This window comes from Pseudophryne corroboree, chromosome 5 (assembly GCF_028390025.1).
Source record: "Pseudophryne corroboree isolate aPseCor3 chromosome 5, aPseCor3.hap2, whole genome shotgun sequence".
Taxonomy (NCBI): Eukaryota; Metazoa; Chordata; class Amphibia; order Anura; family Myobatrachidae; genus Pseudophryne; species Pseudophryne corroboree.
The window spans coordinates 11,737,053-11,752,327 of record NC_086448.1 but is presented as its reverse complement, the minus strand read 5'-3'; the positions used below and the strand labels follow the sequence as shown (position 1 = coordinate 11,752,327).

Below are 15,275 nucleotides of genomic sequence, written 5' to 3'. Positions count from 1 at the left end.
CGCAGGCATGCCAGGAAAAACGCAGGCATGCCAGGAAAAACGCAGGCGTGCCAGGAAAAACGCAGGCATGGTTGGGCGAACGCAGGGCGTGTTTGTGATGTCAAAACAGGAACTGAACAGTCTGAAGTGATCACAAGCGCTGAGTAGGTCTGGAGCTACTCTGAAACTGCACAAAATTATTATGTAGCCGCGCTGTGATCCTTTCTTTCGCACTTCTGCTAAGCTAAGATACACTCCCAGAGGGCGGCGGCTTAGCGTTTGCACTGCTGCTAAAAACACCTAGCAAGCGATCAACTCGGAATGACCCCCCATGAAACAGAGAGTGAGATTTGGGTGGGAGGTGTCCAAACTGCAGTGTACAGGCTTGGACTGGCCTACAGGGGTACAGGGGAAACCACCGGTGGGCCCCACTGCTAGGGGGCCCTCCTCCTGCTCTTAGGGTCGGGATGTACTAAGCGGAAAATGCGGTAAACCCCCTGTTTACCGCATTTTCCTGATGTACTAAGCCCCGTCCGGCAGGTCAGCGCCGCGGCGGGGTACGCCAGCTTTAGCTGGCGATAGCCCATAGAAGCCGATGGGCTTCTCTCCGCGGCGCTGTGTGAGGGATCCGATCGGATCCCTCCCAGCATGCCCTGCGGCCGCCCCCATCACCCGGCGCATGCGCAGACTGACTCCTGGGGCCGAATCCCGGAAGTCAGGCTGCCGCTGCGCATCGCGGAGGACAGCTCTTATCGGAAGAGCTGTCCTCCGCAATGCTGATCGCATATGTTAGTACATATGCGATCAGCATCGTAGCGCAGGGCGGCGATGGGCGGCGATGTACATTAGTACATCCCGCCCTGGATCAGGTTCCAGACTGTTCCCTTGAATTATACATCATACATATGTTACCTTATACTGGACTATGGTGTATTTTCTACAGTGCATTGTGTTATTACTCTGTTATTAATCTGGCATATTATCATGCATGCAGCAGCTGAATTTACTGTATATATATTTATGAAGGGGCCCAGACGTTGCACTCTCTAATGGTTAGTCAAACCAATGAGGTGGCAGGCCACACCCCCTCTACAGTTTCGCCACACTCCTAACATTGCATTCCCCTGGTGGGCCCTACATTCCCCAGTCCGACACTGCAGTGTAAACACTGAAGCCGTCTAACATGGGTGGGCTACATGCAGAAGCAGCCGGTATTTACCCTGCACAGAAAACATTTCAATGTATGTACTCCCCTTACATTGCAGCGGGGTTTGTTCCAGACACAACGTTACCGCTTTTCTTTGCTTTATTTCCACAATCAGATCAGGCCTGAGGTCTGGTGGCTATGGCTGCAGCTGTCTGGGGCAGTTAGTAAGGTGCCCTATATTATACTAAGGGGTACATTTACTAAGCAGTGATAAGAGTGGAGAAGTGAGTCAGTGGAGAAGTTGCCCATGGCAACCAATCAGCACTGAAATAGCATCTATAATTTGCATACTATAAAATGATACAGAGCTGCTGATTGGTTGATGGGGCAACTTCTCCACTGGCTCACTTCTCCGCTCTTATCACTGCTTAGTACATGTCCCCCTTAGTGTCCAAATCAGCGTTTCTACTACTGCTAAGGCATACTTGCCTACCCTGCCAGAATGGACGGGAGGCTCCCAAAAATCGTGTGGCCCTCCCGGCCCCCCGCAAAAAGGTGGGCAAGCCTCCCGCTTTCCGTGCTGCCCCTCCACGACCCTCCTCGGCCGCCCGCAGCAGAGAACAAGTGGGCGGTCCGAGGGGTCCGATGACGCAATTTGCGCTGAATCGCGTCATCGTAGCTCCGCCCCCGCTATACAGTGCCTCTTTTCTCAGCACTGCATAGCGGGGGCGGAGCCACGATGACCAAATCCTGATGCCACGCCCCTGGACTGTCCACTACCCTGTTGGCCACGCCCCCGGAACGCCCATCCTGCTGCCGGCCATGCCCCCATGCACCTAAAATGCTGCCTCCTCCCGCAGGAGGGGGCAGCAAAGTAGGTAAGTATGTGCTAAGGATTCCCAGTGATTCTTACTTGTCTATGTATATACTATACAGTATACAGAAGTCTTGGCTTGGTGCTATTTGAAAACATCTAATATACAGATGGGCCCTTTCTCACATGCGCACGGATTGTGGCATCGACGATTCGCACCAGCTCGCAAATATTCATGGGGCCGTACGCACATACCTGAGCACAGCCATGGGCACACAGGTCGCGGTAAATGACCGGTGATTGAAAACTATTGCGTGTTGGGTGACCATGGCCACATCTGTATAATTTATATGAACCTCTGTATTGGTTGGGCACATCACACAGGCACCGGCAGAGATGAAATGACTCTGTGCTGTTACCAATGAACGTTTCATTAGCGATGCATTGTCTCCTGTTCTACACAACAGTTGTTATTAATAGGGATGAGTGGGTTCGGTTCCCTGAAACCTGACCCCTCCCCCCCCCCCCCCCGAACTTTGAGAACTGAGCCCACATCCGAGTCCAGCTCGGTTTTTCGCACCTGACTCGGATCCGAAAACAAGGCAAAACATCATCATCCCGCTGTCGGATCTCATGGGTTTTGGATTCTATATATAGTTCCGGTGGTCGGCGCCATTTAACTCCGGGCTTGGAAAGTGCACAGTAAGGACGTGTTCCTCTTGTGCTGCTGTAGTTAGGGAAGGGGCAGGAGAGAGCAGACGGGGGCACTAGGGAGCAAAGGGGGGCAGGAGAGAGCAAAGGGGGCAGGAGAGAGCGGGGGGTGGGGTGGGTGTAGGAGAGAGCAGTGCTGCTTGTGTAGGTGTGCTGTCCGTCACTGTGTTAGGGCTCTGCACAGTACAGTAGTGCTCTGCACTAGCATACTGTGGCTGTGTATAGGACGGACCTGATGTTGTTCTCTGTCTATAAGGGGCTGTGTACTGCTGTATACTACTGCTATATAAATGTGTGTGATCCAAAGCCAAAAATATATTTAATTTAATTGGTGCGTCACTCTGATTACTAGTACTGCGGCTGCTGTACGCTACAATTATATATATATCTGTGTGTGATCGCTAGCCAAAAATATATTTATTTGGTGTATTATTCTGATTACTAGTTCTGCTGCTGCTGTACACTACTGCTATATATATCTGTGTGTGATCCCTAGCCAAAAATATATTTAATTGGCGTGTCACTCTGATTACTAGTACTGCAGCTGCCGTATACAACTGCTATATATATCTGTCTGTGATCCCTAGCCAAAAATATATTTAATTGATGCATTACTCTGATTACTAGTACTGCGGCTGCTGTACACTACTGCTATATATATCTATCTGTGATCCCTAGCCAAAAATATATTTAATTGATGCATTACTCTGATTACTAGTACTGCAGCTGCCGTACACTAACACTACTGCTATATATATCTGTGATCCCTAGCCAAAAATATATTTAATTGGCGTGTCACTCTGATTACTAGTACTGCAGCTGCCGTATACAACTGCTATATATATCTGTCTGTGATCCCTAGCCAAAAATATATTTAATTGATGCATTACTCTGATTACTAGTACTGCGGCTGGTGTACACTACTGCTATATATATCTATCTGTGATCCCTAGCCAAAAATATATTTAATTGATGCATTACTCTGATTACTAGTACTGCAGCTGCCGTACACTAACACTACTGCTATATATCTATCTATCTGTGATCCCTGGCCAAAAATATATTTAATTGATGCATTACTCTGATTACTAGTACTGCAGCTGCCGTACACTAACACTACTGCTATATATATCTATCTGTGATCCCTGGCCAAAAATATATTTAATTGATGTATTACTCTGATTACTAGTACTGCAGCTGCCGTACACTAACACTACTGCTATATATATCTATCTGTGATCCCTAGCCAAAAATATATTTAATTGATGCATTACTCTGATTACTAGTACTGCGGCTGCCGTACACTAACACTACTGCTATATATATCTGTGATCCCTGGCCAAAAATATATTTAATTGATACATTACTCTGATTACTAGTACTGCAGCTGCCGTACACTAACACTACTGCTATATATATCTATCTGTGATCCCTGGCCAAAAATATATTTAATTGATGCATTACTCTGATTACTAGTACTGTGGCTGCTGTACACTAACACTACTGCTATATATATCTATCTGTGATCCCTGGCCAAAAATATATTTAATTGATGCATTACTCTGATTACTAGTACTGCGGCTGCTGTACACTAACACTACTGCTATATATATCTATCTGTGATCCCTGGCCAAAAATATATTTAATTGATGCATTACTCTGATTACTAGTACTGTGGCTGCTGTACACTAACACTACTGCTATATATATCTATCTGTGATCCCTGGCCAAAAATATATTTAATTGATGCATTACTCTGATTACTAGTACTGTGGCTACTGTACACTACTGCTATATGTAACCCTACCTTACCTCCAGATGAGGGTCACTAGTATAAATGTGTGCCTCCACCCAAGCTAATTTCTATGTCGGCTTGCCTGGGTAAGCCAGGTGTAAAGTATGTGTACCATTTATTAAATATACATTTAATATATCAATCCCCTTCATATATTAAATACCTGTTTTTTCTTCTCTTTTCAGGGTCCCAGAGTCCGTTGGTACCAACACAACACTTTTATAGTAAGTATTATAAGTTTGTTTTAATACATTCTTTACTTTAATTCTACTTAATACTTATGTCTAACTCCCTATTACAATACTCCTCTATTTAAACAATGTCTTTTCCTATACATTAAATATTTTGCATGCATTACATAAAAAACACTTGAATATACTATAATGAGTGACCCGGGTACTCTCAGATAATAAATTGTTTGCGCAGTTGGGGCCCATTTAGTACGTAAGAAACTGTTGTCCTTAGAAAGTAGTGGATAGTTTCCAGTTTATGACCTAAAATTAGTCAATTTCCTTCTCTGGGAATAATATATGTTCCTTCTCCTTTCCCTATCTTCTTATCCTTCAATCTGCTAACAGATGCAGTACTTTACAAATAGCCAAACATATTATTTTGTCTCCATTTGCATATATATATATAGTTAGAAAGATTTCTAGGGTTCTATTCAGCCTCTCTCTCTCTCTCTCTCTCTCTCTCTCTCTCTCTCTCTCTCTCTCTCTCGTTACTTTTGTTTCTTTCCTTTATAGTATCCACAAAGTCTGTATCAATAATGTAACCTTTCTAGTCTTCTAGTAATAACACTGCAACTCCTGCCAGAAATAGTCTCTCATAAGTATTATAAAGGCTTGTTCAGTTGATTAGTTACATCCTTGCATAAATAATGCTCAATTGCAATATGTTAAGGGATTAGTTGCATATAAACTTGAATGACTTAAATATTCACTCCTCCTGCTCATTGGTATATGCTATTTCATTACCTCGGTGTATATAAATATATACTATTATAATCTCCATGTTATTATATGACAGGAGGTACCGCTTTATTAACAGCCTGTTATGTCCAGCACTTCCTTTGTTCTTATAACTGCTATAGTGCAGGCTATAAATAATAATTACACTCGCAGGTTATTAGAGTAATTAAGCATAGGCTCATTAATGCGTATCCACAAGTTCTTGAATCCCCAAATGATTTCAGTCACTATTAATATACTTCAGAAACTCCATATAGCAAGGAAGTCACAAGCCTTTATAGTCTCCCACCATTAGAAGGAATAAAGTCTATTGCCAGGTGTCTCCTATCCTTACTCCCAGGGCTTTGTCTTTATATGTACTTCAGCTGCTTACATCCTCATTATTATACCCCTTACTGTATGTATATTTTCAGTTCTCAGTCCTTTAAGGGGTTAACGTTAGTGTGCAATAAGAATTGCCTCTGGATAATACAGTCTAAACATATGTGTGCAGCTAAATGTCTCTGATCTCAGTGAGGCAGCCTCAAACACTTAATATGTGCAGGTGTTAATAGTTCACTTACACCTCCACGATCATCAGCGTATCAGCGGGTGCTGTCACTTTCTTCCCCGACTCTCCTATTGGCTCAGCTCTCAGCTTGCAGGCGCCACCTCCCTTTGTCTGGAGTCTCAGCAATGGAATGGCCCCCTTACTGAATTGTGGGTGTATAGGGTACCGCCTCCTTTCTTGTTACACTGCTGCCAGGGATGGGAGACGCCGGAGCTCCCATTTATGTTGCCGCCGACTTCTGCCTCCTGCTACCCGCAGTTATGTTTACAGCCGTCTGCGGGAGCAAGGGCGCTACGGCAGCCCACACTCTGGAGCGGAACAGCAGCCTAGGGATCTGAGGACAGGTAGGCTACCTTAGCGCTTCTCCTGCCTCCTGCCTCTTAATCCCAGCCGCTCCGTCTCCCAGCACAGAGACTTCCTTGACCGGCTGCGCTACCCAGGAGCTCTCCGGCTGCTGCTGTAATGTTCACAGCGTTACAGCTCTTAGCAGCGCCGGAGAGAGCCAGGTACTAACACTGCAAGGCGGATCAGCATACTGGCTGTCGGGCGGCTGAGAGCGTCTTTTATACGCTCTCTTCACCGGCCGCACGGGTCCCCCTTTGCACACGGCTCCCCTCTCTATACCGGCGCGCGGTCTCCCTTCTACACACGGCTCCCCTGTGTTACCGGCGCGCGGTCCCTCTGTGCACACGGCCTCCCTACGTTACCAGCACTCGGATATTTTCCCCTCACAGCTGTCTCCCCGAGCGCGTGAGGGCTCAGCATGCCATAGATGCAATACAGGGGAAGGGACGCAGCAATCGCCTCCACCCTCCTGACCCCTCTATTTCTGCACCACAACAAATACACATATACTATCTTCATTACATTTCATATATATACATAAATATACAAATGCGTAATTAATATTTATAAAAGAAATAAAACATATTCATGTTACATATATATATCTGTGTGTGATCCCTAGCCAAAAATATATTTAATTGGTGTGTAACTCTGATTACTAGTACTGTGGCTGCCGTACACTAACACTACTGATATATATATATATATATATATATATATCTGTGTGTGAGCCCTAGCAGTGGCGTAAGTTCGTCACAGTCGCCCGGAGGCAAGATAAATATTGGTACCCCCCTATTTCCTTTATTAAGATAAATATAAGTATGTATGTATGTATGTATGTATGTGTGCGTGTGTGCGTGTGTGTGTGTATGGAGTGTTCTGAAAAAAAAATTATATACTGTATTTATACATTTAATTGTCTTTTATTTTAAATCACATATTTTTTAGCAGTCATACCCAGGATTAGAACCCATGACCTGTTACACTAACAGCAGACACTTTACTGATGGAGTTATTTGCTCCTGTAGAGGAAGCATGAGAATTCTAACTATGGCCCTCATTCTGAGTTGTTCGCTCGCTAGCTGATTTTAGCAGCATTGCACACGCTAGGCCGCCGCCCTCTGGGAGTGTATCTTAGCTTAGCAGAATTGCGAACGAAAGATTAGCAGAATTGTGAATAGAAAATTCTTAGCAGTTTGTGAGTAGCTCGAGACTTACTCCTACACTGCGATCAGCTCAGTCCATTTCGTTCCTGGTTTGACGTCACAAACACGCCCTGCGTTCGGCCAGCCACTCCTCCGTTTCTCCAGACACTCCCGCGTTTTTCCCTGACATGCCTGCGTTTTTTAGCCAACGCTGGGAAAACGCTGAGTTACCACCCAGAAACGCCCCTTTCCTGTCAATCATTTACCAAACACCAGTGCGACTGAAAAGCGCCGCAGATGCTACAGCAAAACAGCTAAGTTTTTAGTAAAATAACTAAGCGCATGCACTCTGCGTACCTTGCGCATGCGCAGTAAGCGACTAATCGCAGTATAGCGAAAATCGGCAACGAGCGAACAACTGGAATGACCCCCTATATGAAGTACGTGTAATTGTCAGAGAAGTATCTTCATATAGTTAGAATTCTCATATTTCCTATACAGGAGCAAATAGCTTCATCAGTAAGGTGTCTGCTTCCAGTGTAATAGGTTGTGGTTTCTAATCCTGGGTGTGACACTTGTAAAATGTGTATCTACAGTATAATAAAACAGGGTGTGATTTGTAAGGTGCAGGGACCAGTGAGGAAGTCGGCCACTGAAAATACAGCGACAGCTACCAATTACCTTAATTCAGTGGTGTCACAGAATGGGAGGGGAGGTGCCCCCCTTCAGAGCAGGAGCCCGGCGGCAGATGACTCCATTGCCTCCCAGAGTTCTGCCTCTGAGCCCTAGTCAAAAATATATTTAATTGGTGCGTCACTCTGATTACTAGTATTACGGCTGCCGTACACTAACACTACTACTATATATATCTATGTGTGATCCTTAGCCAAAAAAATATTTAATTGGTGCGTCACTGACTGCTAGTACAGCGGCTGCCGTACACTACTGCTATATATATCTGTGTGTGATCCCTAGTCAAAAATATATTTCTATTGGTGCGTCACTCTGACTGCTGGTACTGCGGCTGCTGTACACTACTGCTATATATCCTCTGTGTGTGATCCAGAGCAGACTGCAAGTACATTCTTCTGTGACAGAGATCTGCTGTAATATCTTGTATGCTACATTCTGAACAATGCTTGCAGAGAGGAAGAGTCTTCTTTAAGACTGCGAGCAATAATCATCCTTTCTTCAAGACGACGATTGCCTTTCATCTTGCAACATACAGGAATGCGCCTAAGCATTTCCATCCTCCACCCGTCCTAGGGTAAGCCCAGCGTCTCATAGTTCTGCCCTCTGCCAAGCTACCATGCAGGATCTGGTCTAGGGCCGCGACCAGTGGGGGATCAATTGACGCCATATAAGAGGTGTGGCAAAAGTGTGTCAACGCATACACAGCAGCAATGCGGTTCCAGGCGGTTCTGGTATGAATGGTCAACCATGTTAAGGTCGACAGTCATTTGTTCGACCACTGTTGGTCGACATGGACAAATAGTCGACACATGAAAATGGTTGACACAGGACAGGTCAATATATGAAAAGGTCAACATGGATTTTTTGAACTGTTTTTGGTGTCATTTTTCCGTAGCATGACCGGGAACCCCAATTGGTGTACCGCGTCCCCTCGCATGGTGAGCGAAGGGCAAGATACCGCGCTCCGCTACTGCTGCGCTCGCCACAGGTATGAAAAAGTAAAAAATCTATTTTTTTTAAAAGCCATGTCAACCTTTTCATGTGTTGACCATTTGTTCATGTCGACCATGTAAATTTCAACCTGTAGTGGTCGACCTAGTGACTGTCGACCTAAGTTGGGTCGACCTGACAAACGGATACTGGCCCTCATTCCGAGTTGATCGCTAGCTGCTTTCGGTCGCAGCGATTAGGTAAAAAAGTGGCACTTCTGCGCATGAGTATGGGCCGCCGTACGCACGCGCAAAGTTATTTCACAAAAAACTGTGCTGTTTTACACAGGTCCGAGTGACGCTTTTCAGTCGCACTGCTGATCGGTGAGTGATTGACATGAAGTGGGTGTTTCTGGGTGGTAACTGGTCGTTTTCCGGGAGTGTGCTAAAAAAACGCAGGCGTGTCAGGGAAAAACGCAGGCGTGCCACGAGAAACGGGGGAGTAGCTGGAGAAACGCAGGGCGTGTTTGTGACGTCAAAGCAGGAACTAAACTGTCTGCAGTGATCGCAAGGTAGGAGTAGGTCTGGAGCTACTATGAAACGGCATGAACATTTTCCCCGAGCACTTCTGCTAAGCTAAGATACACTCCCAGAGGACGGCGGCCTAGCGTGTGCAATGCTGCTAAAAGCAGCTAGCGAGCGAATAACTCGAAATGAGGGCCACTGTTCCAGGCACTGTAGTAGGGGCCTGGGGGTGGCAGCATCATACCCGCCCATTGCGCAGTGGGTGGAGTCAGTAACAGGCGGTTACTGATGGTAAGAGGGAATCTCTTATTAGCCAGGTCCCGTGTGACCTAAATTTCCATTCTGTGATCACGATTGCATTCTTACTATGTGGTCCCAGATCCCATAATGGAACCACAGTACCGTACGAGAGCTGCGATCGCTGCCTCGCTCAAGATGGCACTGGGCGATAGGTGAGAATGACCCCTGACCTCGGTATCCTCACACTCAGGGCAGGTAGGTGCTTTTCATATCTCCATGAAGACAATAAATCAACCAAATCTGAATTGCACAAACTAAGGCAATGGGGTCTATTCATGAAGCAGTGAAAAGAGCGGAGAAGTGAGCCAGTGGAGAAGTTGCCCATGGCGACCAATCAGCATTGAAGTAACATTTATAATTTGCATACTATAAAATTATATAGAGCAGCTGATTGGTTGATGGGGAAACTTCTCCTCTGGATCACTTCTCCGCTCTTTTCACTGCTTCATAAATAGACCGCAATGTCTCTGTACGTTACCTCCTCAATCTCTCTCTGGATCTCCACAGCACGGACTGACAGGGATCCCAGGATAGGGACCACCACGCCTCGAACACTCTGATTCATTGACTCCAAAGTCAGCAGCTTCTTTCTGGGCATCATCTTGTCTCCAGGACACCTGTCCGCGCCGTAGCTGAAGCGAGAGATGAGGTGTAGAGTTATGTGAGCACCATACATCTATACATAAACCCCCCATCACCTGATGAATGCCCCCCATACAGTGCCAGGGAGAAACAATACAGCCCTACCAATAATAAATAAAGTCACAGAGACTTGTATGAGGGAAAGTAATTAGTATGTAAGGGAGTATCTGACTGTCTTATCTATATAACTAGAATACTAAAATGAAAGAGGAAGACAGGAAACAAGGAAAGTAAGGTGGCACAGAGAGAGAACGCCCCACAGTGCAATATAGCCAACTGCACACACACCTCAATTTTCCACATGGGGGCGACCAGCCAGCCCCATAACCCTGCCAGAGGTATCCACCTCACACCCCAATGACACAACAAGATGAGGCCCACCTGGACCGGTGCTGCCGCTGACCACGGAAATGTATAATCAGACTAAGACATATATTGGAGGGGAGAGCACCTCAAGCTCAAAACACAGATGGCAACTGGGGGTGTGTACATAGGTGGCACACTGTCAGGGGATGTGTACATAGGTGGCACACTGTCAGGGGATGTGTACATAGGTGGCACACTGTCAGGGGATGTGTACATAGGTGGCACACTGTCAGGGGATGTGTACATAGGTGGCACACTGTCAGGGGATGTGTACATAGGTGGCACACTGTCAGGGGATGTGTACATAGGTGGCACACTGTCAGGGGATGTGTACATAGGTGGCACACTGTCAGGGGATGTGTACATAGGTGGCACACTGTCAGGGGATGTGTACATAGGTGGCACACTGTCAGGGGATGTGTACATAGGTGGCACACTGTCAGGGGATGTGTACATAAGTGGCACACTGTCAGGGGATGTGTACATAGGTGGCACACTGTCAGGGGGGGTGTACGTAGGTGGCACACTGTCAGGGGATGTGTACGTAGGTGGCACACTGTCAGGGGATGTGTACGTAGGTGGCACACTGTCAGGGGGTGTGCATAGGTGGTACACTGTCAGGGGATGTGTACATAGGTGGCACATTGTCAGGGGATGTGTACACACTGTCAGGGGATGTGTACATAGGTGGCACACTGTCAGGGGATGTGTACATAAGTGGCACACTGTCAGGGGATGTGTTCATAGGTGGCACACTGTCAGGGGATGTGTATATAAGTGGCACACTGTCAGGGGATGTGTACATAGGTGGCACACTGTCAGGGGGTGTGTACATAGGTGGCACACTGTCAGGGGGTGTGTACATAGGTGGCACACTGTCAGGGGATGTGTACATAAGTGGCACACTGTCAGGGGATGTGTACATAGGTGGCACACTGTCAGGGTGTGTGTACATAGGTGGCACACTGTCAGGGGATGTGTACATAGGTGGCACACTGTCAGGGGATGTGTACATAGGTGGCACACTGTCAGGGGGGTGTACATAGGTGGCACACTGTCAGGGGATGTGTACGTAGGTGGCACACTGTCAGGGGGTGTGCACGTAGGTGGCACACTGTCAGGGGATGTGTACGTAGGTGGCACACTGTCAGGGGATGTGTACGTAGGTGGCACACTGTCAGGGGATGTGTACATAAGTGGCACACTGTCAGGGGATGTGTACATAGGTGGCACACTGTCAGGGGATGTGTATATAAGTGGCACACTGTCAGGGGATGTGTTCATAGGTGGCACACTGTTAGGGGATGTGTACATAGGTGGCACACTGTCAGGGGATGTGTACATAGGTGGCACACTGTCAGGGGATGTGTACATAAGTGGCACACTGTCAGGGGATGTGTACATAGGTGGCACACTGTCAGGGGATGTGTATATAAGTGGCACACTGTCAGGGGATGTGTACATAGGTGGCACACTGTCAGGGGGTGTGTACATAGGTGGCACACTGTCAGGGGGTGTGTACATAGGTGGCACACTGTCAGGGGATGTGTACATAAGTGGCACACTGTCAGGGGATGTGTACATAGGTGGCACACTGTCAGGGTGTGTGTACATTGGTGGCACACTGTCAGGGGGTGTGTACATAGGTGGCACACTGTCAGTGGATGTGTACATAGGTGGCACACTGTCAGGGGATGTGTACATAGGTGGCACACTGTCAGGGGATGTGTACATAGGTGGCACACTGTCAGGGGATGTGTACATAGGTGGCACACTGTCAGGGGATGTGTACATAGGTGGCACACTGTCAGGGGATGTGTACATAGGTGGCACACTGTCAGTGGATGTGTACATAGGTGGCACACTGTCAGGGGATGTGTACATAGGTGGCACACTGTCAGGGGATGTGTACATAGGTGGCACACTGTCAGGGGATGTGTACATAGGTGGCACACTGTCAGGGGATGTGTACATAGGTGGCACACTGTCAGGGGATGTGTACATAGGTGGCACACTGTCAGGGGATGTGTATATAAGTGGCACACTGTCAGGGGATGTGTACATAGGTGGCACACTGTTAGGGGGTGTGTACATAGGTGGCACACAGTCAGGGGATGTGTACATAGGTGGCACACTGTCAGGGGATGTGTACATAAGTGGCACACTGTCAGGGGATGTGTACATAGGTGGCACACTGTCAGGGGATGTGTACATAAGTGGCACACTGTCAGGGGATGTGTACATAGGTGGCACACTGTCAGGGGGTGTGTACATAGGTGGCACACTGTCAGGGGGTGTGTACATAGGTGGCACACTGTCAGGGGATGTGTACATAGGTGGCACACTGTCAGGGGATGTGTACATAGGTGGCACACTGTCAGGGGATGTGTACATAGGTGGCACACTGTCAGGGGATGTGTACATAGGTGGCACACTGTCAGGGGATGTGTACATAGGTGGCACACTGTCAGGGGATGTGTACATAGGTGGCACACTGTCAGGGGATGTGTACATAGGTGACACACTGTCAGGGGATGTGTACATAGGTGGCACACTGTCAGGGGGGTGTACATAGGTGGCACACTGTCAGGGGATGTGTACATAGGTGGCACACTGTCAGGGTGTGTGTACATAGGTGGCACACTGTCAGGGGGTGTGTACATAGGTGGCACACTGTCAGGGGATGTGTACATAGGTGGCACACTGTCAGGGGATGTGTACATAAGTGGCACACTGTCAGGGGATGTGTACATAGGTGGCACACTGTCAGGGGGTGTGTACGTAGGTGGCACACTGTCAGGGGATGTGTACGTAGGTGGCACACTGTCAGGGGATGTGTACGTAGGTGGCACACTGTCAGGGGATGTGTACGTAGGTGGCACACTGTCAGGGGATGTGTACATAGGTGGCACACTGTCAGGGGATGTGTACATAGGTGGCACACTGTCAGGGGATGTGTACATAGGTGGCACACTGTCAGGGGATGTGTACATAGGTGACACACTGTCAGGGGATGTGTACATAGGTGGCACACTGTCAGGGGGGTGTACATAGGTGGCACACTGTCAGGGGATGTGTACATAGGTGGCACACTGTCAGGGTGTGTGTACATAGGTGGCACACTGTCAGGGGGTGTGTACATAGGTGGCACACTGTCAGGGGATGTGTACATAGGTGGCACACTGTCAGGGGATGTGTACATAGGTGGCACACTGTCAGGGGATGTGTACATAAGTGGCACACTGTCAGGGGATGTGTACGTAGGTGGCACACTGTCAGGGGGTGTGTAAGTAGGTGGCACACTGTCAGGGGATGTGTACGTAGGTGGCACACTTTCAGGGGATGTGTACGTAGGTGGCACACTGTCAGGGGATGTGTACGTAGGTGGCACACTGTCAGGGGATGTGTACATAGGTGGCACACTGTCAGGGGATGTGTACATAGGTGGCACACTGTCAGGGGTTGTGTACATAAGTGGCACACTGTCAGGGGATGTGTACATAGGTGGCACACTGTCAGGGGATGTGTACATAGGTGGCACACTGTCAGGGGGGTGTACATAGGTGGCACACTGTCAGGGGATGTGTACGTAGGTGGCACACTGTCTGGGGATGTGTACGTAGGTGGCACACTGTCAGGGGATGTGTACGTAGGTGGCACACTGTCAGGGGATGTGTACATGGGTGGCACACTGTCAGGGGATGTGTACATAGGTGGCACACTGTCAGGGGGTGTGTACGTAGGTGGCACACTGTCAGGGGGTGTGTACGTAGGTGGCACACTGTCAGGGGATGTGTACGTAGGTGGCACACTGTCAGGGGATGTGTACGTAGGTGGGACACTGTCAGGCACACTGTCAGGGGTGGGTTTATCTCAGAAATCTCTCTGTCACGGTGTAACAAACACATGCAGAACAGAATGACAGACATGGGAATGGAGAGAGTTAAACCTCCTGTGATAGGTGTGGACCAGAACGGCATGACAGGTTACAGCCAATTATAGTCAGGGGAGGGATCAGTATATATAGGGGGTGCAGAGGGCATTAGGGGTCTCTTTAAGTTTGCCTTGCGGTGAGTGGGTCCTGAATAGGACAGTTTTATTTCTCTTGCTTGGTGCTTTTGGTTTAGATTAGTTTTTGCTTTTGGGGGATTTATTGCTGCTCACCTCCCCCTCCTTGTCCCTTTTCTGTCATGGCTGCCGCAACCCGACCCCTGCGTACCGCCCGAGCCCCGGGATCTGTCTCCCCTGCCGCAGTTGGCAGTGCCGTTGTTGCGGTCCGGTCGCAGGCGGCAGGGGGGCGCCAGTCTGAGGCGAGCGAGGGAGTTGTGGCCGGGGCTCTGCCTGCGGCTCCCTCCGTCGCTGG

General features: G+C 48.1%; 1 protein-coding gene across 1 annotated transcript in view; it reads right to left on the bottom strand.

Annotated features, from left to right (window-relative positions):
• The window catches only part of LOC134927087 (alanine aminotransferase 2-like), a 259,669-nt gene extending 249,142 nt beyond the window's left edge, over window positions 1–10,527 (bottom strand). Inside the window, exon 1 of the mRNA XM_063921093.1 lies at window positions 10,383–10,527. Within this exon, the coding sequence (XP_063777163.1) occupies window positions 10,383–10,505 (123 nt within the window). The 5' untranslated portion in view covers window positions 10,506–10,527. The remainder of the gene's footprint in view (window positions 1–10,382) is intronic.
• Between the last annotated feature and the right edge of the window lie 4,748 nt (window positions 10,528–15,275).